This window comes from Lemur catta, chromosome 19, assembly GCF_020740605.2.
Source record: "Lemur catta isolate mLemCat1 chromosome 19, mLemCat1.pri, whole genome shotgun sequence".
Classification (NCBI taxonomy): Eukaryota; Metazoa; Chordata; class Mammalia; order Primates; family Lemuridae; genus Lemur; species Lemur catta.
The window spans coordinates 16,281,955-16,306,110 of NC_059146.1; the positions used below are offsets into that span (position 1 = coordinate 16,281,955).

Genomic DNA, 24,156 nt, shown 5'->3' on the forward strand with positions numbered 1-24,156 from the left:
CTGTTGCAATATAATTTTATTAGCAGTTATTACATCAAAATTCACATTTAGAGGATCCAAAGGACTGTCTTAGAAAATTCTAAAGCATACGTAATTAGATTTTAACAGTAAGGTGGAACCTATTCTCATCATAGCACAGCCCTTAAAAAGTTAATACTTAATTCCCTACTGAGAATTAAGTGCAGTTTTATCAAGAATTAAAAATGAACTCTGCGTGCAATGTCATTTAAAGCAAAGTTCCATGAAAATGTAACATACTTCTAATGAATGTGAGTATCAGTGGCAAACATCATTGGCTTCCAATCAACTGACAATAAAGGAATGTTCAGTCAAAATCGCAAGTGCAGTGGCTCTCATTCAATATAGAGCTATGATAATTCTATAAGAGACCCTGAATCCCTAAGTACTTATAACATGATTTTATGCTGTGACACCAGTACAAAACACATCAACTCAAATGCATAGACTGTAACGCATTATAACAACACGATACTAAGGAAAGCCTTTTTCTGAATCAGAAAATGCTGTTTTATCCAGTGCAATATAGGTTGGTCATTGCTGATCTGGTGAAATTCTACATCCTCCAGCTTGAGCAGTATTGTAGGAGTCACAAATCTTACACTTCATGCCTAATATATGGAACTGAACTGTGGACCGTCCATTACAGTCATTACAGTGAATCTGAAAAATGAAGTGATAAATTCAAATTAAGTATTTTAAACCTTATAGATATAAGCAGCATTATCTACTCATAACAATCCCTTCAAAATCATATTAAAGATGTGAAAATACGTATGTCTAAACATTTCCATAAATAGAAATATTTTTTATTTTTTCACTGAAAACTCGAAAGAGGCTATTAATGTTGGTTTTGAATTTAGAAAACAAAAATGCAGATTTGAGTAAAAAAGGCTTATTTTAAGCTATTAATAGTTCTCAAATGGTATAAATAGTACAAACAAGAAAATTAACCTAGGCATAATCAGATCAACATCTAATACTTAAAATTCAAAATAACATACATGATTTCATTATTTGTCATTAACACTTAAAAATTTTATCTTACTCAATAAAACTTAAATTTTTATATAAATAATATTTTTACGTATTTTTTAGGTTTAATATATACTAAGTTCACTGTCTCCTATGCCCAAGGAATGAATGAAAGTCCATAAAGAACAGTTCCTTAAATTGAATAAACAGAAAGAGAAGCTCTTGACTCATCCCTAAAATGATAGTAAGATGCCAGTTAAGAATTAATCTCTCCTAGTGCTGAGATCCTGAAAAATGAAAAATGAAAAAGTGTTAACCTGAAAACAAATCAATACATCACTATGCAAGAAAAGCATTAACTTTAGAACAGTCACCGCATCATAAGCAGAAAATTTCCAAATTTGCTCTAAATTATTATTTGGGAAATTATTCCTTTAAAAATATGATCTAAATGCAGAAAGATTAGTGATTGCCTAAGCCAGGGGTGGTGGTGGTGGGAAGTGACTGCTAATGGGAATGGGGTTTCCTTTTGGGGTGATGAACATATTCTAAAACTATGGTGATGTTTGCATAACTACGTGAATGTACTAAAAAGAACTGAATTATATACGTTTAAATGAATGAGTTGCACGTGAATTTTATCTTAATAAAGCTATTTTGTCAAAAAATTATCTACATGGAACATAGCACAACTCAGCTTCTAGTAAAACATCACGATTATCAGTATTACAAAAGTTATCTTTCATTGCCCTAACAATTATCCACATGAATTATGAAACACTCCAGTGTGAATAAAATGAAAAATAATTTTATTTGGCTCTGTTATATAGTTTTCATACTTGTATGTTGAAGTATTTGAAGATGTCCAGAAAATTATAGTATGTCCCAAAATTATTAAAAAGCACCAGAAAGCTAGCTTTCCCAATTCTGATCTATAACTCAATACTGTTTTGAGAAGAGACAGTTAACGTATCTCAATTAATCGAAAGAAGATAATCATTCCCTGTAAGACAAAAGGCATATACCTTAGGCTGTAGGCTAATTAAGACCAAACAAAGTCTAAGATAGAATAAAAAGGGTAATACACATTAAAAACCACAAAGCAATCTTCAAAAACCAGCAAACATGTTCTCTTGAAATAACATTTAAAATAATTAAAAATAAAACATAATTAAAACATGAGACTAGTGAGCCACCTCTAGTCAGTTTAACTATAGTTACTGACTGACTCTTCCTAGCGATGAGTAAATAATTCAGAATCAAGTTTTCGCCTGCCATCTAGTGTTGGGAAAAACTGCTAAGGTATCCTTAGGACCATTTTTTCTTGGTCTGAACTCAACTAAATTTAAACATCATTTTGTCCTTCCCATTAATCATTACATTGGCATCTATGTCAAAGTAGCATTTTTTTAGACAAAATCTGAGCAAAAGAGCAAAAATAAATAAGAATGTCAATAAGGAACCTGAAAAGTTTTAAGCATTGATTCCACTCACATCCACAGTCACGTTCTGATATTCTGATGGCATAGGAGTCTGTGCTACCTCATCATCCAGCTGTCGCCAGTACCTAGTCATATCTAAAGCAGAGTGCATACATAACGGACATCTGTAGCCTCTAGAAGAGACAGAAAGGTTATTTTCCAAACATTAAATGGAGAGTAAATCAACTCAGGTATACAAGAAGATGGCACATAAACCATCCAAGACACGGCATTATCCTTTATTTCAAGACAATCTCTTAGGAACCTGGGAACCTTTACACTATAAAAGTTTTAAAATGAATTCTATATCTTATGGTATTTTTCAAATCTAAGATTTCTTCCTCAGTTCTCCAAAATGGAGAGACATCAGTTCATATTCTTTGTAGAATATACTTCATACATTTTTAAAAACCGATTAAGCTACTCCTTATCTAAACAACCTTAATTTCTTAATACATTCATGTGAAGAAGAGACCGTATTCCCTAAAAATTATTCAGATCATATTATTTCCTTTCTAAACATTTGAAAAAAGTTCCCCTCTATCTGGCTTTCATATGAAATTATAATTTCTGCTCATCATTTTGCAGAACCAAAATACATTTATACAATCTCCTGTTTCCTATTCTCATCTCATTTTTAACAACCTTTCCCACAGTAAAGTCTCCACTTCAGACAATCTTTTTACCAACTTTCTTTGCAGTTCACTGTATTAGGCTAATATGACAACCTAACAAAATTTTGAGCAACATTACTGGGCACTTTTACAACACTGTAACTGCCTCTGGCTGAGACTGTGCTCCCTGGTAAGTATGGCCAGAAAACAAGAGATATCTAATTGTGGGAGGAAATAAGGCTTAATAGAAACACAGGGATAAATGTGTAGTTCTGTATCTACGATGCTTTGCCAATTTCTCACTACACCTACCCTACCCATTTCAGTACAAGTATCTGCCATGCCCAATACAGTGTAAGTAGCAATACTTGCCCACCTCCCCACCCCTACACACAAGAAAACCAGACATCTTACAATTGTAATTTTTTAAAATACCATCAAATACTCACTTTTTCAACATTTCTTCATAACACGTTCTGAAAGAAAATACAACATTATTTTAGTACAACAAAAACTATCTCCACTATTTTTAAACATCTTTGAGGAAAAAACAAAAAAAGTTACTTTACCTATGTAAAAGATGTCCGCATGGCAAGACATGAGCAACAACACGAGATGTGTGAATGTCCTGTAAAGAAAATAAATGTTAGTGCTTACATGAAGACAATAAAATATCCAAGTATTTTAGATTAGAGAGAGATTTCCAAAGTAAGAAATATTTTAAGCTTACCTCCAAACATATTGGACAATTCTGCCGGGAAACATTTTCAATACACTGGTTAAAAGAGAAACTCACATTAACAAAAGTTTAACTAGCTGAAAATGTCAGCTGTAACGGTAGTATTAGTAAAAACAATACAACCAACTTACTAAAAATAATAGTTAACATTAATACATGCTTCCTATACATCACAAAAGAGTTTATCAGTTTTTTAATTATCACAACTATTTCAGGCTTGGCACATTACCTGAAACAATGAAAATGCTCAAAAAACTTTAATTATTCAGATTACCTTCATTTTACGGGTAAGGAAAGTGACCTAGGGGGTCTTGGGATCGGGGACAAGATGGCAGACGAGAAAAACCGCCAGACAGAGTGCTTCTGAAAGAAAGACAGATTTTAGAAGAAAGTGAAAAAAAAATAAACAGGCAGACAAACAGATCAGACGAGGGTCAGAAGGAAGGTGCCTGAAACTACAGGAGACTCCACGGAAAGAGGTTGCAGAGGAGAACTGGAAGGAGAAAGGCCCCCGAGAGGCTTGGAGACCAGTGACAAGGGTAGGTGGAGTGGTTACATTTCCCCTCCCTTGCGTCTCGGACTGTGGGGGGGGGGGGGGGCTCCTGAGCTGCTGGAGAGACCTGCCCACACCAGCCCAGAGACAGCTGCCACCAGTGAGCGGTGAGCCTCTTGCGGACAGGGCACCAGGCTCCCAGCTCCCTCGGGGCACCTCCCGGCCCACAGACCCGAGCTGCTAGGCAGGTGCCATACTGCTTCATTCTCCCCTTTCCCTTCTGTACCCGTAGCTGCCAAGAGACAATTTAGCCACCACCCAGAGGCAATCTGCAGGGAACAGGACCTTTCCTGTTGGGGCCCTACAGCGGACTGAGGGGTACTCAGACTGTGAGCTCCCTACCCACCAGCCCTCCCAGGTGGCACTTGCCTGGACTCCAGGAGAGCAGGGCAAATCCCGACACAGAGAGACATTGATCCAGGCTGGGCACCCGGTCGGTGACTTGAGACCAGCACTCCTCTCCCTGGCAGGGTCAGGGATTGATCTCTGGGGCCCAGGGGACAGGCCTGCAGACCAGATCCTGTGCATTCAGGTCTCGATCGCATTGCCCGGGGGCACAGAAGGGATATTTGTGAGAGCCTACTGAGGTGTGTGTGCCTTCAGGGGCAGATCAGAGTGCTTGAGGGGCAACCCTCCTCCCACAGGAAGGCCGTGCGCCCAGCTCAGGTTGCGTCCTGGGCAGGGAACCTCCTGGCCCCCATCACAGCCAGGGGAGATGCACTGGCTCGAGGTCCTGCCTGCTGGCAGAGGGCCGGGAGAAACTGCGGAATAGAGGAGGGGGGAAAGAAGCGAGGCCCACTCCAGACTGCGGGTCTCAGACAGCCCCACCCCCCACGCGTAGACTTTTTGGCTAAGTGGGGCCATTTCAGTCCCTCCCTGGCAGCTTTGTCCAGAAACAGAGAAGAGACCTTTGACCCTGCTAACAGCATTTGTGGAGCTCGAGGGAAGGCTCACAGAGCCCAGCTCTGCTCTGCCAGAGCTACCTGCCCCTACTGAAGTGGAGAATAAGGACACACCTGGAAGTCCCAGGGCCCCACCCACCACCTGAGGCACTAGAGAGCCTCTCCACAGGAACAAGAGCTGGTTACAGGACCCAAAAACAACACTGCAGCCTGCTCCTCCCAGCAAACGCCACCTACTGACAGGGAGGTCATTCTGCACACCCTTTTACTGCATCTACTGACTCAGCATACAGGGTGTGGTCGAATCTCACCCACAAACACCACCTACTGGCTCAGGGACTAAACAGAGCATGTCATTATCCAGACATAAATCTAAAGGTTAAGAAGCAACAGGCTGATCCAGATGGGAAGGAATCAGTGAAAGAACTCTGGAAGTATGAAGAATCAAACGGAAAGCACACCCCCAAAGCGGAACACCAGCTCTCTAGCAATGGACATCAACCAAACTGAGAACACTAAAATGACAGAAGAATTTCAAAAATGGATTGTAAGAAAATTCAATGATATGCAAGAAAAAAATGGATAACCAACACAAAGAAACCACAAAAAAAATCCAGGACTTGGAAGAAAAATTCACTAAAGAAATTGAAATAATAAAGAAAAACCAAACAGAACTCTTGGAAATGAAGAATTTATTCAAGGAATTACAAAACACAATGGAAAGCCTTAAGAACAGGGTAGAACAAACAGAAGAAAGAATCTTGGGGATTAAAGATAACTCCTTTCAATTAAATCAGTCATAGAGATAGAGCAGAGAAAAAAGAGAAAAGAACAAAGCCTACAAGAAATGTGGGATTATGTGAAGAAGCCTAACGTGAGAATCATAGGCATCCCTGAGGGTGAAGAAGAAAATACACAAGGGTTTGGATAAGCTATTTGAGGATGCAAATGAGGAAAATTTCCCAGGCTTTGCTAAAAATCTAGATATCCAAGTATAAGAAGCTCTGATCTTTGTTATTTCTTTTCTTCTGCTGGGTTTGGGGTCGGTTTGCTCATCCTTTTCCAGTTCTTTGAGAAGATTCATTAGATTGCTTATTTGTGATCTTTCTGACTTTTGGATGTAGGCATTTGTAGATATAAATTTTCCTCTCAGGACTGCTTTAGCTGTGTCCCACAGATTTTGATAACTTGTGTCTCCTTTGTCATTTAGTTCAAAGAATCTTTTGATTTCCATCTTGATTTCCTCCTTAATGAAATAATCGTTCAGCAGAAGGTTGTTCACATACACCAACAACAGTAGAACTGAGAACCAAATCAAAGACTCAATACCCTTCACAATAGCAACAAAGAAAATAAGCTACTTAGGAATATATTTAACTAAGGAGGTAAAAGACCTCTATAGGGAGAACTATGAAACACTGAGCAAGGAAATAGAGGACATAAACAGGTGGAAAACCATACCATGCTCATGGGTCGGCAGAATCAACATTGTTAAAATGGCTATACTACCCAAAGGGATCCACAGATTCAATACAATTCCTATTAAAACACCAATATATTTTTCACAGATCTACAAAAAATAATTCTACACTTCATGTGGAACCAGAGAAGACCCTATATAGCAAAAGCAATCTTAAGCAAAAAGAACAAATTGGGAGGCATCAATTTACCAGGCTTCAAGCTATACTACAAGGCTATAGTAACTAAACAGCACGGTACTGGCACAAGAACAGAGACATAGACCAATGGCTCAGAACTGAGAACCCAGATATAAAACCATCCTCATATAGCCATCTAATCTTTGACAAAGCAGACAAAAACATACACTGGGGAAAAGAATCCTTATTCAATAAATGGTGCTGGGAAAACTGGATAGCCACATGTAGAAGACTGAAACAGGATCTGCACCTTTCACCTCTCACAAAAATCAACTTACAGCAGATAACAGACTTAAACCTAAGGCATGAAACTATAAGAATTCTAGTAGAAAATGTTGGAAAAACTCTTAGATATTGGTCTAGGCAAACAATTTATGAAGAAGACCCCAAAGACAATCACAGCAACAGCAAAAATAAATAAGCAGGACCTGATCAATTTAAAAACCTTCTGCACAGCCAAGGAAACTATCATGAGAGCAAACAGATAACCTACAGAATGAGAGAAAATAATCATGTAACACATCCAATAAAAGGCTGATAATTAGAATCTATATAGAACTCAGGAAAATCAGCAAGAAAAAAAATTAAACAACTTTATCAAAAGGTGGGCAAAGGACATGAACAGAAACTTTTTGAAAGAAGATAAACTAATGGCTAACAAACACATGAAAAAATGCTCAACATCTCTAATCATCAGGGAAATGCAAAGCAAAACCACAATGAGATGTCACTTATCTCCAGTGAGAATGGCCTTTATCAAAAAGTCCCAAAACAACAAATGTTGGCATGGTTGCAGAGAGATAGGAACATTCACACTGCTGGTGGAACTGCAAACTAGTACAACCTCTGTGGAAAGCAATATGGAGATACCGCAAAGAGACAGAAGTAGAACTACCATTTGATCCAGCAATCCCATTACTGGGCATCCACCCACAGGAACAAAAGACATTCTATAAAAAAGACACCTGCACTTGAATGTTTACAGCAGCACACTTCACAATTGCAAAGATGTAGAAACAAGCCAAGTGCCCATCAATACATGCATGAGTGGATTATAAAATGTGGTATATGAATACCATGGAGTTCTACTCGGCCACAAAAAACAATGGTGATATAACACCTCTTGTATTATCCTGGATAGAGCTAGAACCCATTCTACTAAGCGAAATATCACAAGAATGGAAAAACAAGCACCACATGTATTCACCATCAAATTTGTTTTAACTGATCAACACTTAAGTGCACATATAGTAATAACATTCATCGGGTGTCAGGCAGATGGGAGGGGGCGGAGGGGATGGGTATATACACACCTAATGGGTGCGGTGCACCATCTGGGGGATGGACATGCTTGAAGCTTTGACTTGGGTGGGGCAAGGGCAATGTACATAACCTAAACATTTGTACCCCCACAATATGCTGAAATAAAAAAGAAAAGTGACTTAGGGAGTCAAGACATTTACCCATGATTCAAAGATAATAAGATTTTGAACCTTTCTATCTTAAATGTTTTACTCCAAAGCCACTTCCCTAAATTAAGTAGACTAAGTTACTTAATAATAATATTGATGATAATAACAGCTCATATTATTGAGATTTACTACATGCCATGTTCGGTACTGATTAAGATCAATTTTTACAACCCTAGATAAAATAGGTTATGATTATTACCCCATTTTAAGTATTTGAGGCCTAGACAAGCTAAATAATTTCCAAAGTTACACACAGTAAGAGGCAGAATTAAATTTGAGCTCCAGCAGGCTGACTCCAGAGCTTGAGTTCTTAATTTGACAAAATTTAGTGTTTGACTCGATGTGGGGCGGGGTAAGGGAAAAAAACATCATGCCATGGGTGACTCCTAGGTTTTTAATGGAAGCACTTAATAGACAGCAGGGCCATTTACTAATATAGGCAATGAAAGATAACTGAGAAACAACAAAAATATCACAAGAAAAAATATACATATAGTTTAAGGATAACAGAATATAGTGGTGAGAAAAACCCTCAAAATAATAACTTTAATAATAAATTTAAAAATCTGGATTGTAATCTCAGCTCCATTTATTAACCCTTAAGATTCTGGGCAAGCCACCATTTCTTTAGTCTTATTTTCCTTATATATAAAATAAAATACACATTTCATTTGGTTCTAACATACTCTTCACACACACATTTTAACATCTCTCCAATCGTAACACATCTGATAATCAATGGTATCTTCAAGCTGATGAACTGCAAATGCTGAGGTGAGGACGCAATGAACTGGTGTGCAGGAGCCCAGGTGCACACACTACACATTTTCTGGAAACTAGAAAGTACCATAGAAATGGAATCTTTACGAGGCTATGGACTCATGGCCATCTCTACTACCATGTCTTGTCATCAACCCCAAATTCAAGTTTAAAAACCAGACTCAATCTTTTATCTCCAACAAATTCACAAACTACTAATCAAGTACCGTAAGCCAGAGCTGAAAATCTTGAGAGTCATCTTACATAGCCACATTCTTTTTTCATAATACCCTGTTACCAGATCCTGTATGTCCATTATTCATCTCATTTTCCTTACCACTTACTATTTAGGCAAAGTACTCTCTAATAATTTATTTCTTTAATAACTTATCTTTATTTTCTATTGAACCCACTATACTGCTAAGCAAATTATTTCCAACAATCTCTTTCCAATCAATGTCTGTCTTGGTCTCTCTCTCTCAACACTCACACACAATGTTTCTACTTACACTGTTTCTCTTTATCTGGAATTTCCTATACTTGTACAAATATCATTTACATTTCACTCTACACCAATCCCCCATTCTCTAAATTCTTATAGTAGAATCAGTACTATAAGTGTAATACTTTATTAAATTTTTTTTTCTTTTTTTTTTTGACAGAGTGTCACTCTGTTGCCCTGGCTAGAGTGAGTGCCATGGCATCAGCCTAGCTCATAGCAACCTCAAATTCCTGGTATTAAGCGATCCTACTGCCTCAGCCTTCCCAGTAGCTGGGACTACAGGCATGCGCCACCAGGCCCGGCTAATTTTTTCTATATATATATTTTAGTTGGCCAGATAATTTCTTTCTATTTTTTTTAGTAGAGACGGGGTCTCACTCAGGCTGGTCTCGAACTCCTGACCTCGAGCAATCCACCCACCTTGGCCTCCCAGAGTGCTAGGATTACAGGCATGAGCCAATTTTTTTTAAATAATGAAAAAAGAGCCTGGGATTGTGATGTAATTCCTACATTCGGATTAAAAATAATTTGTCTTAATCATGAAAGAAAATATGAAAATATTTTCTGAATTTTCTTGGAATGCAGTGCTAATAAGGTTACACTGCTCAGTTTTTGTTTTAAAGATATCTTAAAAGCAGTACCAGTGATATGAATCCATAAACCAACTTAGAAGTTGTCAACATTATGCTAATAACTGTAACACTATAGAGAAGAAAAGGAATTATATAGATCAGATATTCTGAGGCATACATTTTGGAATATCTACTTCTTAATAATGCTTTTCAAAAAAGCAATACATGGGAGTATAGCTCAGTGGTAGAGTATCTGACTAAAAAAGCAATATAGTTGTACTTGGTAATATCTAAAAATTAGCATGCTTCCAAAATATGTTAGAATTTAAGCCAGTTTTCAAAAACATTGTAATATTTTAAAAATTATGCAAACTGAATTACATACCTTGTGTCTTCCTTGAAGATTCATAGCTAGGCATAAGTTACATTTCAAACAGTGGAAAAAATCTTCCTTTGGACCAATCCTAACAAAACATATGAAAGCCAAAAGATTGCATTATTTTTTACTACAGTGATAATTTGCTCATTATATAAAGTATAATCTCACGATTAAAAAAAAAATACAAGCCACACTGAAGAATATGGGGTAAACCACCATCTCCCCAACATCCTTCTCTCTCCCTCTCCTCAGCCCTCACTATTCCCTAAGACACAAAAACACTGAAATTAAGCCAATTAATAGTCCTACAATGGCTTCTAAGTGTTCATGTGAAAGAAAGAGTTGCACATCTCTCACTTTCAATCAAAAGGAAGAAATGCAGAGTTTGAGGCCAGCCAGGGCAACATAGCAAAACCAGGTTTCTAAGAAAAAAATAAAGAAATAAAATTGAAAAAAAAAGAAGCACAAATATATCATAACTATATTAACAATAAATGGACTTAATACTCCAATAAAAAGACAGTCTTTATCCACCTGAATAAAAAAATAAAACTCACCTATATGTTGCCCACAAGACACATGCTTTAAATGTTAAGTATAATATACAAAATATCCAGAAATAAAAGAATAAGATATATATATATATAAACTCATCAAAAGAAAGTTGATATAGATACAATAGATCTTAAGGCAGGAAACATTACTAAAGACATTATATAATAATAATAAATAGGTAAATCATAGAGGAAAATATACCAACTCTAAGTATGTGAGCAGCTAATACATGGCCTTAAAATAAATAAAACACAAAAAAGCACGTGTTGCATGATTCCATTTATAAAAACTTCAGAAAGTCAGCACAGTGGTTACCTCTGGGGGAGTGTATTAACTTGGGGGAGCACAAGGGAGGCTACAAAGGTGCTAGGTCACAAGTGTGTTCACTTTGTTAAAATTCATAAAGTTATTTGGTTATGATGTCTGCATCTTTTGGTATGTTTGTTAGCCTTCCTTAAAAACAAACCATATAAAAGGAAAGCCTGAAAGTCATTTAAAATATTCAAGACGGTGATTATGTCCAGTGGGGGCGAGAAGAAAGGATTGAACATGGGACACCTTGAGCTTCAACAGTATTGTAATATTCATTTCTTACATTGGGTGGCTTGTGCATGTATTATTATACTTTGTAACACACATTACACATATGCTTTTGTATATATCAAATACTTCAGAATTTTTAGAAAGAAAAAAATTCCTTGTATATTGTTGAGGCTCAGGAACCAATGCCCAAAATACAATGCTTTGTATATACTAAATGAAAAAGGAACCTCAAGGTCTCTCTGACCCCTCTGCTACAACCCTGCACCATCTCTCCCAAAGCATGGGATACAGTTATTCTCTGAATTCCCTTTTTTGCCTAAAGTCTGGACCTAACAAAGACGAAAATAATTACCTATGATCCCCTTCCCTAAGTTTTCCTTAACTGAAACCATATCGCAGAAAGGAAGACTAAATTCTGTCAAAAAACCTGGACAGAGTTTTATCACAAACCACTGCCTCCTCTGCACGGCCAACAGATTTTGCCCCACACCACACTGTATGTTATCCAAGCCCACTGAATTCTCCCTCATAATCATTTATTGGCCCTCAACAGAATTCCTCTTCTCCCCTCTCCCATCCTGTTTTGCCAGGATCCAAGCCCCCATTCATTCTGTAACCTCAAGATGGCATATAAGCTTCCACATCCCACTTGAGGGGTTTGGTCTTCATTCTGAAGGCTCTCATGTATATACATGAAATAAATTTGTATGCCTGTTCTCCAATTAATCTGCCCTTTGCAAGTTGATTTTTCAGGAAATCTTCAAAGGGCCAAGGAGAACGTTTTGGCCCCTAGACCACCAACACGTCAACAGTAGTTTGTCAATGGATGGTCAGACTGTAGGTTATTTTATTTCTATTATTTCTACTTCCCTGTACGTTTCAATTTTTATAAAATCTGCCAGTATTTCTTGATAATTTTTTAAATACTTATTTTTAAAAAGGAAAAATGCTCCCTAATATTCTACCTTAGTTGCCTACAGAGCACTTCATATAAAATATATTTTATATACCAAAGGTAAAATTTAAAATAGCCACATAATAGTTGACTGGCAAATTAAACCATACTGCAAAAAGAGGTATGAAGACACTTTTTAGAATAATGGACATGTTCTACATCTTGACTGTGTTAATAGTATTAACAACATAGATATATGTATTTATCAAAACTCATTGAATGAGACACTTAAAATAAATGCATTTTATCAGATGTAAATAGATCCCAATAAAGTTGATTTTTAAAACTATTACTGCCCAGATACATTAGAAGTAATTAGAAAACAACATTTTACATACAGTACCTACAAATTCCACAGTTTTCACAATGATACTGCTTCTTATCCTTGTCAAACAGATGGCATATATTACAATAATATTCTCCAAACAATGTGCTACACTCTTCACAAGTCTGTTGGGCCTAAAATAGACACATAATTAAAAACTGGAATAAATTAACCATGACATTTTGAGTTACTATTTGAATATCTAGAATTTATGTTAAAGTATATGCAGTTTTATTTTTACAAGTTTTAAAACATCTAAATCAAAGACATTGCTTACTGTAAGAGTTAAGTCTTATTTGCAATACTTTTGATTAAATTTTTTCAAACCACCTTAATAAAGCTTTTAAAAAGAAAGAAAATAGAAGTATGTCATAAAATCTTACATGCTGAATTTTTTCACAGTTTACACACTGCACTTCCTTTACTTTAAAGCGATCTAGTTGATGATCTTCACTGTTATCGTGACACAAGCGGCAAGGATAAAGCTTGTCACAGCAAGGCGCCTAACACCCAGGAGAGAAAAAGAGATATGATAGGAAGTAAGAGGAGACAAGTTTGCAATGCAAAAAGAAAATTTCTTCTTCCCCCTCCTGGAACTCAATGATTACAGCCAATGGATCAGTTGCTAACCTGATCTTAAACATACATTTCACTGTTTCTTGGCATATTTTACGTTAACTCTTCCCTTCAACATCTATATGTCTGTATGAAGTTGAACACAACCTTAATACAAAAGAATTATGAAGGATGGAAATCCCTGAACTGAAAACTAATCCCACAACACCCTAATTTCATTCTACACAGCAGATAGGCAACCTCTACTTAGACATTTCCAGATAAGTTTATTTATATACTTCAATCCCTACACAAATATTATTATACTTTTATTTCACTAGTCTTTATTGATCAACTATACACCTAATATTACAGAGGTGCAACAAATCTAAGAAATAGCCCTTGTTTTCAAGAATGGCAAAGACTGCCACTTATCCACCAAAATCTAGTCTCTCCTTCCTGGGCACGTGATTGCCCAGCTATACCAGAGTTGGATCATGCAGATGCCCACATGCCCTAAAACATAACAAAATAATACAACAGAAAAAATCTGTCCCTGGAGTGACCACATGGAACAAAGCTTCATCACCAATCTGGATCACTCAACTTAGAACTGTTAAAGGGGAAGAAATAAACACTGTTTTCTTAAAACCACATTACTGCTGGGTCTTTTCATTATAGCAACTTTACCTTACCCTTACTCGTATATCAGAGATTTCCAGGCCAGTGACCTAACCCAGTACTTTCCAGTGCACTGTGACCTTGCAGATCCACTGATCTGTGAAGGTTTTCTGTGCCATGCCTTACCATAACACAGTTCATTCTTTAAAGACTTTAACACTTAAGTGGCTTCCTTTCTCTCCAACACTACTCTTATCCTAAATCTTAGTGATCTGTATACCCACAATGATAATCCTTCCAATAACCTGAACTCTCAGTTCCTTGACCTTCTCACTTCCAATGGCCTTGTCCTCCAATATTCCTCAGCCACATACTCACAGTCATACCACAGAACAGTGGTTCTGAAACAGTTTGGTCTCAAGACCCATTTACACTCTTCAAAATTACTGAGGATCCCAAAGAGTTTACATTTGTGTGGATTTTATCTATTGACATATACCACATCACAAATTAAAACTAATAGAATTTTTTTATAGGAGGAGTTAGAGATGAGGCTTGATGGCAGAAGAGCCCTCAACTGGGTAAGTCACTTCATTTATTGGAGCCTCAGTTTCTCCATCATGAACATTAGAAAAAGAAAACAAAATATCAAATGCTTCATGAATTTGCATGTCATCCTTGCCCAGGGGCCATGCTAATCTCTGTATTGTTTCAATTTTAGTATATACGTTGCCAAAGCAAGCACTAAAATGATAGGTTTTTCAAATATTACTTCTTTTTAAAATAAAAGTAACAAACCCATTACATGTTAACATGAACATATTTTAATGAAAAATAACTATATTTTCCCCAAAAATGGCTGGGTTCTCATTTGCTTCTGCATTCAATCAGTTGTGGTTGAAGTACATGAAGAAACTGGCCTCATACAAATATGTACAATAGAAAAAGGAGGAATATTTTAACAGCTTTTTCAGAGAATTATGGATGTTATTCTCTGAATAATCAATACTACACCAAAACTCAACTCTTCAAGGGTGATTGCAACATGGAATCTGAAATCACATCAATAAACTTTTCTTCCTCTGTTACGTAAAAATCCACTGATCTATCTTGTACTCCAAAAGGATCTTTTACCCACGCATTGGTCATGCGGAAAATATCAGTTTACTAAGTTACGTAGGTCTTCCAAATGTTCACACATTTGACATATAATATCAAAAAATCACATTTGTTAAAAGTTTTTAGGTATCACAGGAAGAAAATCTCATCCAAAAAGTCTTTGAAAAAGCTTCCAAGCTCACAAAAGCTAATAAAAATTTTCCAAAATTCCAATTTTGCATGAAATCTTGAATTTTATCACTGGCAACAAATATTGTCAGTTGTTTTCACTGTAATGAGTCTTGCTTTTCTCCTGTTTGAGAAAATGTCTGCCAAATACTCAAGTCTGAATAACCATCATTCTTTCAAGTAAAAAAGTGTTCCACGAAAAAGGTTTAACTGTGAATCCAACTGCACAAGAACTTTTCCTCAAAACAACCATCTAATCAGTTTGCAGAAGGGCTTAATGAAAACTTACTATTTCATCAGAGCATTAAAAAGACATGTATATATTCAAGGGTTGAGATTTGATAAAAATGATTTTACTGCTTTATCAATGACATTTTTAAATAAAACTGACTTTTAAAATTATAGGTATAGTATAGTTTAGTGCTATCTTGAAGGTGTTAGCAGTTTTAAATAGTGCTTTTCCAATATCAGTGCAAATGTCAACAGACTGAAAAAGACAAATAATATCTTAGTATTGGTAGAAAATAGTTTTGACCTTGCAGACCCCCTAAAAGGGCCTCAGGGATCCCCAAGAGTCCATTCACTACACACTGAGAACCACTGCTCCAGAACAAGAACTGCACCTTCTTTATATCTCAATTTCAAGCATGAAATTCTCTAACCACTACCTTCTCTCTTTTCAACTCATTCTAAACAAGTCTTCCCTTGCATACACCCTAATTCCCTCCACTCTTCCTCTACATACTCACCTATCAAAATCCCAACCGTGGTTAAATCCAACTCTCTCCTACTCAACCTGTATCAGGAGCAGCTGAATATGGCTAGATAAAAAGTACTGCCATACTGCCTGGCCTCACCTTTAAGTAATAACCACTCATAAAAAAGTGGGCTCTTACTACCATGTTTCCCTAATCAATTCTCTCATTCTTCTAGAATCTAAGACCTAAGGTCTAGATGATCACTTCATGTCTTCTCCTCTATAAAACTCTAACAGCTCTTCCTCCTCCTTTGTACTCTGCTGATGACCTTCTTATTTCACTACAAAAATGGAAGTAACCAAAAGAGAACATCCACCTACAAACTCTTTAACAACCTACTTGCAAATATACCTCATCCTCTACTTTCCTTTCTTTTACAAAGAATCTACAGTCAATGCTTCTATCTAACGTCAACTTCTCCACTTGTGCAATGGATCTCATCCCCTTTGGCTACTCAAGGACAATGCCCCTACGGTTTTCCCCCTCCCTCCTACATTATAAAATGATCTCTTTCTTTTGGATAATTTCCAAGAATATAAAAACATGCTGCAAAACCTCCTATCTTAGAAGGGGAAAAAATCTCACGATTCCACATCTCCCAGCAACCATGCTTCATTTTTTTGCTCTCCTTTACAGGAAAATTCCAAGAATTATGTATAAGTGCATTTCCACTTCCACTCCTCCCATACTCTCTTGAATCCATTCCAATTAGGCTTTATCACAATCTCCTGGAACTCCTCTTGTCAAGATCACCAGTGATCTCCTCCTTGTCAAATTCAAAGGTCCATTCTCAGTTCTTCTCTTACTCATTTGACCTAACTGATCACTTCCTCCTTGAAATACTTCACCTGGCCTCTGGTATTTAAGAAAGAGAGGGGAGGCAAAAAAGTGTTTGAAATTCAGGGCCAACTATCTCAGTGCTATGACCCATAGATCTAGTTGCATGGTTTCTTTGAGGATTAAACGTTAAATGCCATTTTAGACCTCAAGTTTCAAAGAATAATAGAACATCTCAGTAGGAATGGAATCATAACGATAGCATTCAATTTCATTACACAACACTAGTGAATGACCGACTTTGAAAGAGCTTCATCCAGCGCAGTGGAGCAACGTTCACCAAACCACAGCCTACAGAATGGGTTTAGGTTGTACTTACAAGCCTGAGACTACCACCTGATTCCAATGAATCTGGTTAGTGAGCAAGAAGGCTGACTGGTGAAGTGAGATAACAAAAAAAACCAGTGAGGATGATGATGGTGGTGGTAATGGTAGTCTACATTTCCTACTCATTAACTCCTAGAAATGTGCCCTGCTAAACACTATACATGCACTTTTGTATACAATCCTCATACTTTTTTATGAAGCTAGAACTTCTATCATCCCTATTTTACACACAAGACACTTAGAGAGAACCTTGCTCAAAATCACAGTGTTATTAAGCGGCAGAGCTAAGATTTGGAGATAGGGCTGTCAGAATCCAAAGCTTAATTTTTCTAAGCAAAATCGCTGTACTTTTTCTTGCAAGAAAAATCAGGAAACTTCGACTGGACGGGTGCCAATTTTAAGAATTCTACCTTGACTAGGAAGTTTTCTCAAAGCAAAGAGCAAAAGTGACAACACATGCATACAAGGCACTTTCCTATTCATGATTTCCTATTCAATGGCAATTACATGATTGTCTTCCTATTTCACACATACATGTTTTTCTTGGATTCAGACATATGCATGGACTCTAAAACGAAGCTGGTAGGCTGCAAACCTTACTTACTACAGGAGCTGAATCCTATTCTGGTTCTTAACTTGCTTATCCTCCTTCCATTATTTCATCACACACCTGAAGGTGGTCCTGGGGAAAAGCCCTGCAGAGGCCTGGGGCTGCCTCAGTCTATTTCCAACAGCAAAAGACGGATAAACTCATTGGCAAAGAGACCGTTGTGCAAGCCCAAGCTATTCCCAAGCAAGAACGGCTTTGCTTGCAAAGCGTAAAGCAGGGAGAAATCGTGGGGCCCACGGTCGCCTCGCCATAAAACGTTCTCTGCAAGAGGAACTCAGTTCCAGGTGGAGAAGGCATCCTGACAAACAGCTCAGCCTCAAGCTTAAACCCAAGCCGAACCGCCTGCCCACCCTGCCCCCAGCCCTGCCCGACGTCAGTTTGTAGGAGAAGAGCCCCATTGAAATCGTCACCTTCAGGAGACATCCTCTGTCATAGTGCTCGCAGCCCCGCTGCCCTCGCTCTTGGCCGCGGTCGCCATCTTCCCGCGCCGTCGCCGCCATCGCCTCCACCTCCCCTCACACTCCACGGACCCTTCCTCCAGGCTGCAAACCACGCCCAGAGAAACAGCCCCGCTTTAGTACACCCTCTCCCAGCTGCAGACGCCACCAGGGCCAATATGGCGGCTGGGCACGTGACCCGGGGCAGCCGGATTTCCGGTTCCAGGGCTACGGGGCGGAAGCGAAGGAAGGCGCAATCTCCGTGGTCGACGTTAGTCGCCGTCTTCGCCGCTAACGGTAATAACTCTTACGTTGCCTCTTTTCCCCTCGTCGCTACCCGCCCACATCCCGGGGCGTGGTTTGGGGCGAGGAGGACCGCGGCGGCGCGGAGACGCTGGTTGGCCCCGGAGGAAGGGACGCTCCCCGGGCGCATCGGCACCTGTGACAGCGCGGCCCCTCCCTCTCTCCGTCGGGCGGCGGGAACCTCGAGGCGGGGGCGGAGCTCGGCCCGGCCTGGGGACTCCGGGCCGGTCCCCGCGCGCGCGCCGGCGCTCTGAGCTGCTGCTTGCTTCCGTCCTCTTGCCCCTGTACTTGCTCGTCGTTCATTCAAAGTATGTGTTAACATTCACTACGTGCCAGTTGCCAGCTAAGCCGTGCCCTCATGGAACTCAGACTGGTGGAGGAGAAAGACGTTAATCAGCGCAATCACTGCAATAAATGTAAAGTTACAACTTGGAGAAATGTGTGTTCTATGAGAGCTACTATTAGAGAGGATCTGAGTTAACCTGGGGGTTAGGGTAGGTTTCCCCAGGGAAGCTTCATTTCCGCTGAGAGCTGAAGGATGAGTAAGACAATGTGCCAGAATCAGTTGGTGTGAAAAGGTCATGGTGCCTGTGAAAAGGTGGAAGGGAAATGTACAATCAATCCTACAAAACTGAAATCAGACGCCTTAGGTTGCGTAGCTAAATATGCCTCACTTTATTAAAGAGCCAAAGCCTTGGAAAATTTTATGAGCAAAGCTGCAGGTGTTGGAAGAAACTATTTGCCTCTGGCTTTCTAACCCGATTTCTTGTTTCCTAAAACATACTGGAAAAGGTAAGTATGTTCTCCTTCAGCTTTGAAATTGCTAACTCTTACCATTTTAATTTTCTTTCAGTTCTGTTATGAGTCGCTAAAATCATGGTGAAATGCTGCTCGGCCATTGGATGTGCTTCTCGCTGTCTGCCAAATTCCAAGTTAAAAGGACTGACATTTCACGTGTAAGATTGTGCCGTAGTTAAGCCAAGTACTTTTTACGTGTTATAAAAAGCAAAAAGACTGTTCTACTTAAGTCAATTCTGAACCTTAGTTCCCAAGTCCTTTTTAAATAACCTTTTTATTAAATTTGAAGTGACAGTGATGCCTGTACATGTTTATAATTTAGTTGAAAAGTTTTAAGAGACTTGCCAAGGTATCAGAGACTGGTTACAAAAAAATACCATCAGACTCACTTTTGCTAATATTACTACATCGTATTTTAACATGCCTTCAAAGAAACTCCATGTTGTTTACATGTAGTTTACAATCTGAATGAAGGTTCTTTGCTCAAATATATTGTCCTTTCTATTTAGAAATAGGTCAAGCATAGGTTGTAGAGAAAAAATATAAATTACAAGTTCAGATCAAAGGCTCTTTAGCTGTGTTGCAGGCAAATCAAGATGATGCTAGTTTACTCTTCTAGCCATTCTCCTGACAGCCATAGGAGAGAAGGAGTAATAAGATTTCATTATTGTCCATTTGCTAAAGGTTTATTTTACTGCCTTTGTGCCAGGCACTGTGCTATGTGTTACAAAAAGATCTGCTAGCTAGTTTGTTAGATATAAGGAAGTCAGAACTGAGTAAGTATACACTACCTTATTCCAGAAAGAATTTGAACCACCTTGAAGATTGGGAAAGATATGGTTTTTGGCCTTCAGATCTCTCAAAATAGTTCTGCTCTCCAGAACTCCAAACTCTGTAGCTGTTTTGTGCACACATTCGCTAGGCATTTATAGACTTGCTATGTATTAAATGCTGTACTAAGCGATTTTTTGATGCTGACAGAAGAATGAAGTACAAGGAGCCCTATTCATTGGGAATAAATTCTGGATATCACTTCAAATAGGAACAGGCCCAAGTGATACTCTTTATCATCTATAGATGAAGAAAACTTTCAATTGTGAATCTTACTATAACGTTCTAAATACCCATTGAAACTTTCTTCCTTATTATATGAGAAAAATTGAAATGAGGGCCATCTCTCTGCAGCATGATTGGCAGAAAAATCTGAATATTAAAACTGAAAGTTACAAAAGCATGAATTGTGGTTTCCTGAATATTGCAATTCCCAAGAGTAATAACAAACTAAAGGAATCAATTTAGCCATAGTTGTATAAGACAGCTTTAATTCAAGTATATATCAATAGTGTTTAATTTTAAATTTTTTTTGTATTTTTTTCCAGATTCCCCACAGATGAAAACATCAAAAGAGAATGGGTATTAGCAATGAAAAGACTTGATGTGAATGCAGCAGGCATTTGGGAGCCTAAAAAAGGAGATGTATTGTGTTCGAGGCACTTTAAGAAGACAGATTTTGATAGAAGTGCCCCAAATATTAAACTGAAACCTGGAGTCATACCTTCTATCTTTGATTCCCCATATCACTTACAGGTTTGTTTATGAGATATTGCCTACCATCATTACTGACTTTTTATGATACCATTGAAGAACCTTCACCACTCTTCCTAACATTTTTATTGTTTGCCTATTTATTTGAAGTCCATTTTAAAAATTGTAGACTGCAGCTTCAGCTTTTATAATGTGTAGTGGGAATATTTTACCAGTAGCCACTCATAAATATTGGTACATTACTAAGGTTTGGTGAAGTAGACTGACTTTAGGAATTGGCATGACTCAAGGTTTTTGTCTAAAAAATGGAGATTAACATAAGGTTGAACTCAAGTTCCAAGTTGACAGTCCTCAACACTGGAGCGGAAGTCAAGAGCAGAACCACGAATAGAATTAAAGTATGCTTCTGAGCTCCACATACATGCAAGCTTAAAGTCTAGGTAGGACCCAAAGGAAGAAAACCAAAAGGGGGAGATAAGAACAGGAGAAGGAAAGAAGAAAAGAGGTCAGAAAAAGGAAATAGAAGGATTGAATAAATTCTTACTGAATTCTATGTTTTTTCTTAGTGATAGTGCCATCAGTTGGCTGCTTCACCCTCATTGCCTCTCTTGGCTTTGACTTGAAAGTGAATTTGCTTCCAGAAATTATAGACTGATTGATTGATTCCAATGTGAAAATTTTAGGGAGAGCCTCAATTGAAAGGTATCTCTTTCCTGACATGTGGAAACAAGAAATAGCCAGAAGCGCACGTGCTTCGTGCAGTCCCGGTCACTTTCTGCAGTTGATTGTATTGCAGAGCCTGAATGATCAAGTGGAGACTGCCTCACTTTCTTCCATATTAAGAAATGTATAATATCATGAGCAATTTCCTCTAAAAGTTTTTTTTTCCCTACCAGCAAGGTGTCATCTAACTGTAATGTTAAAAAGACCTTAAGAAATATGAACATAATAAATCAAACTAAGTTACTTTCAAACACCTTTTTCCTTATAACAAATTTATTATATGAAATTAGATGATAGAAGTAAAAATAAAAATTAATAATACATAATCCAGAGATACTAATGTGAATACTTTGATGTTTATCTTTCAGCCATTTTTGCATTTTATATAAATTTGTATATATTTTTATAGATAAGAAAATAGAATTACACTGTATATCCTTTCCTTTATTTGCTTTTTTGTTTTCATATATTTATATAGTGCATACTGTGTGCCAGGCACTAGTCTAATCACTTTACATGTATATTAACTCATTTAGTCCTTGAAACAACCATGTTAGGTAAGTACTGTTCTTAATCTCTAGGACTAATAGTACTCTCTAGGAACCTGAGGCCTAGAGAGCTGGAATGCTTTCCCCAGAGTCACAGAGCTAGTATATTAAATTGCAGAGGTTAGGTTTAAACCCAGGTATTTTGGCTCCAGAGTCTACTGTCAACTGCTACTCTCCATGACATTAAATATTTTCCCAACCAACAATTGCTTTCAAACTTTACTTAAAAATTATCCAAGGAGTTTGTTTAAACTGTAGAATCTTATACCTCACTCCCAGAGAATTTGACTCAGTAAGGTTCAGTGGTAGTCCAAGTGTCTGTACTTTTTAGCAAGCACCCCACATGATTGGGCTGTAGATCTATGGATCACATGTTTTAAGAGAAACCTGCATATGCTATCAATTTTTTTAGCTAAACTTTATGTTGAAGTATAACACATATATGGAAAAGTGCCCCCATCATAACTGTACAAATCAGTGAAGTTTCACAAAGTGAATACACTCATGTGACTCCCCCAACCCAAGATACATTATCAGTTCCCCAGAAGTCTCCCTTAGTCTTTTTCCCAGCTATTACATCCCCACCAAAGGTAACTACTATCCTAACTTCTATCACTGTTAATTATATAAATGGATTCCTATCTAGAGTATGTACTTTGGCTTCTTTAGCTCAACATTTGTTGTGTGGTTCATCCACATTGTAACATGGGATAGTAGTCCATTATTTTTCTTTGCTATATACTATTCTATTGTTACAAATCAACTAATTTTTCATTCTGCTGACAAACATTTGGGTTGTTTTCACTTTTGGGCTATTATAAATGGTGCAGCTATAAACATTTTTGTCAATGTCTTTTGGTGCACTTATGTGCACATTTCTGTAGACTGTATATATGCATCTGTTAGGAATTGCCAAGTCCTCGGGTTGTGTGTGTTCAGCCCGAGTAGATATATGCCATGGTTTTCCAAAGTGGTTTTGCAAATTTATAGTCCCACCACACCATTAGCATATAAAAGTTTGTTTGGTTCCACATCCTTGCCAGTACTTGTGGTGTCAGTTTCATAAAACATTTTAATGACTGTATAGTAATTGGTCCTATGTGTGAACAGTAGTTTATATAAGCAGTCCTCACGATTGTGTCTAGATTTATCATCTTAAAGTATTTAAACAGCACCAAAATGACCATAATTGTTCCTTTGAACATCTTTCAAATTCTTCTTTGAACTAAATTCCTGGAAATAAAATTGTTGGATCAAAGATTATGTACATTTTTAAAGCTTTGCGTTTGATGCAGATCTCCCAAAGACTCACCAAAAAGTTTGTGCCAATCTACTCTCCTACTAGCTATGCATGAGAGTATCTGTGTACCCTAATCCTTGGTGTAAGTTGTATTTTTAACCTTTGCTAAAGTTGATAGACAAAAATGGCATCTTAATTGTTACAATTTATCTTTGAATACTAATGAGTGTCTATATTGAGGATATGAATCATTTAACTGCAATCTATGTTGCAGTTTTTGTTTGTCTTTAGTTCTAATTATGGCATTGGTTTTATTTTATTTTTTGAAATTCAGAAAATATTTCAACTATTTTCTCTTGTGTTATATGACGTTACCCTTCCCCACCTTAAGATTATATAAATATTCCTTATATTTTTTCTAGTTCCTTGTGGTTTTCTTTTTCATGTAAATTTTCCGCCTATAGAATTTAGTTGTGGTTTACTATACGTAAAGGACATAACTGCTTTTTTAATTAGTTGATTTTTTTACTATGTGATTTATAGCCTTTCTCCACTTATTTAGAAT

At 37.5% G+C, this 24,156-nt stretch overlaps 2 protein-coding genes and 1 non-coding gene across 4 annotated transcripts in view; 1 reads left to right on the top strand and 2 right to left on the bottom strand.

The window, feature by feature from the left end:
• RCHY1 (ring finger and CHY zinc finger domain containing 1) lies at window positions 1-18,896 on the bottom strand. Its single transcript, XM_045532825.1, has 9 exons — window positions 18,408-18,896; window positions 13,386-13,505; window positions 13,021-13,136; window positions 10,631-10,709; window positions 3,819-3,863; window positions 3,658-3,716; window positions 3,538-3,564; window positions 2,488-2,608; window positions 1-681 (listed from the first exon to the last, which is right to left on the bottom strand). The coding sequence occupies exons 1-9, from the start codon at window positions 18,495-18,497 to the stop codon at window positions 553-555; spliced, it is 786 nt and encodes a 261-aa protein (XP_045388781.1). The 5' UTR covers window positions 18,498-18,896; the 3' UTR covers window positions 1-552.
• Window positions 14,820-14,921, bottom strand: LOC123624949. Its single transcript, XR_006730304.1, has one exon. It is a non-coding gene; the product is annotated as a U6 spliceosomal RNA (small nuclear RNA).
• The window catches only part of THAP6 (THAP domain containing 6), an 11,953-nt gene continuing 6,441 nt past the window's right edge, over window positions 18,645-24,156 (top strand). Inside the window, exons 1-3 of one of the 2 annotated variants that reach the window (XM_045532827.1) lie at window positions 18,645-18,731; window positions 19,591-19,693; window positions 20,915-21,122. In XM_045532827.1, coding sequence (XP_045388783.1) covers window positions 19,614-19,693; window positions 20,915-21,122 — 288 coding nt within the window. In that variant the 5' untranslated portion in view covers window positions 18,645-18,731; window positions 19,591-19,613. Of the gene's footprint in view, window positions 18,732-18,955; window positions 19,154-19,590; window positions 19,694-20,914; window positions 21,123-24,156 lie in introns of those variants that run through there. The other variant, XM_045532826.1, reaches the window with a different exon arrangement.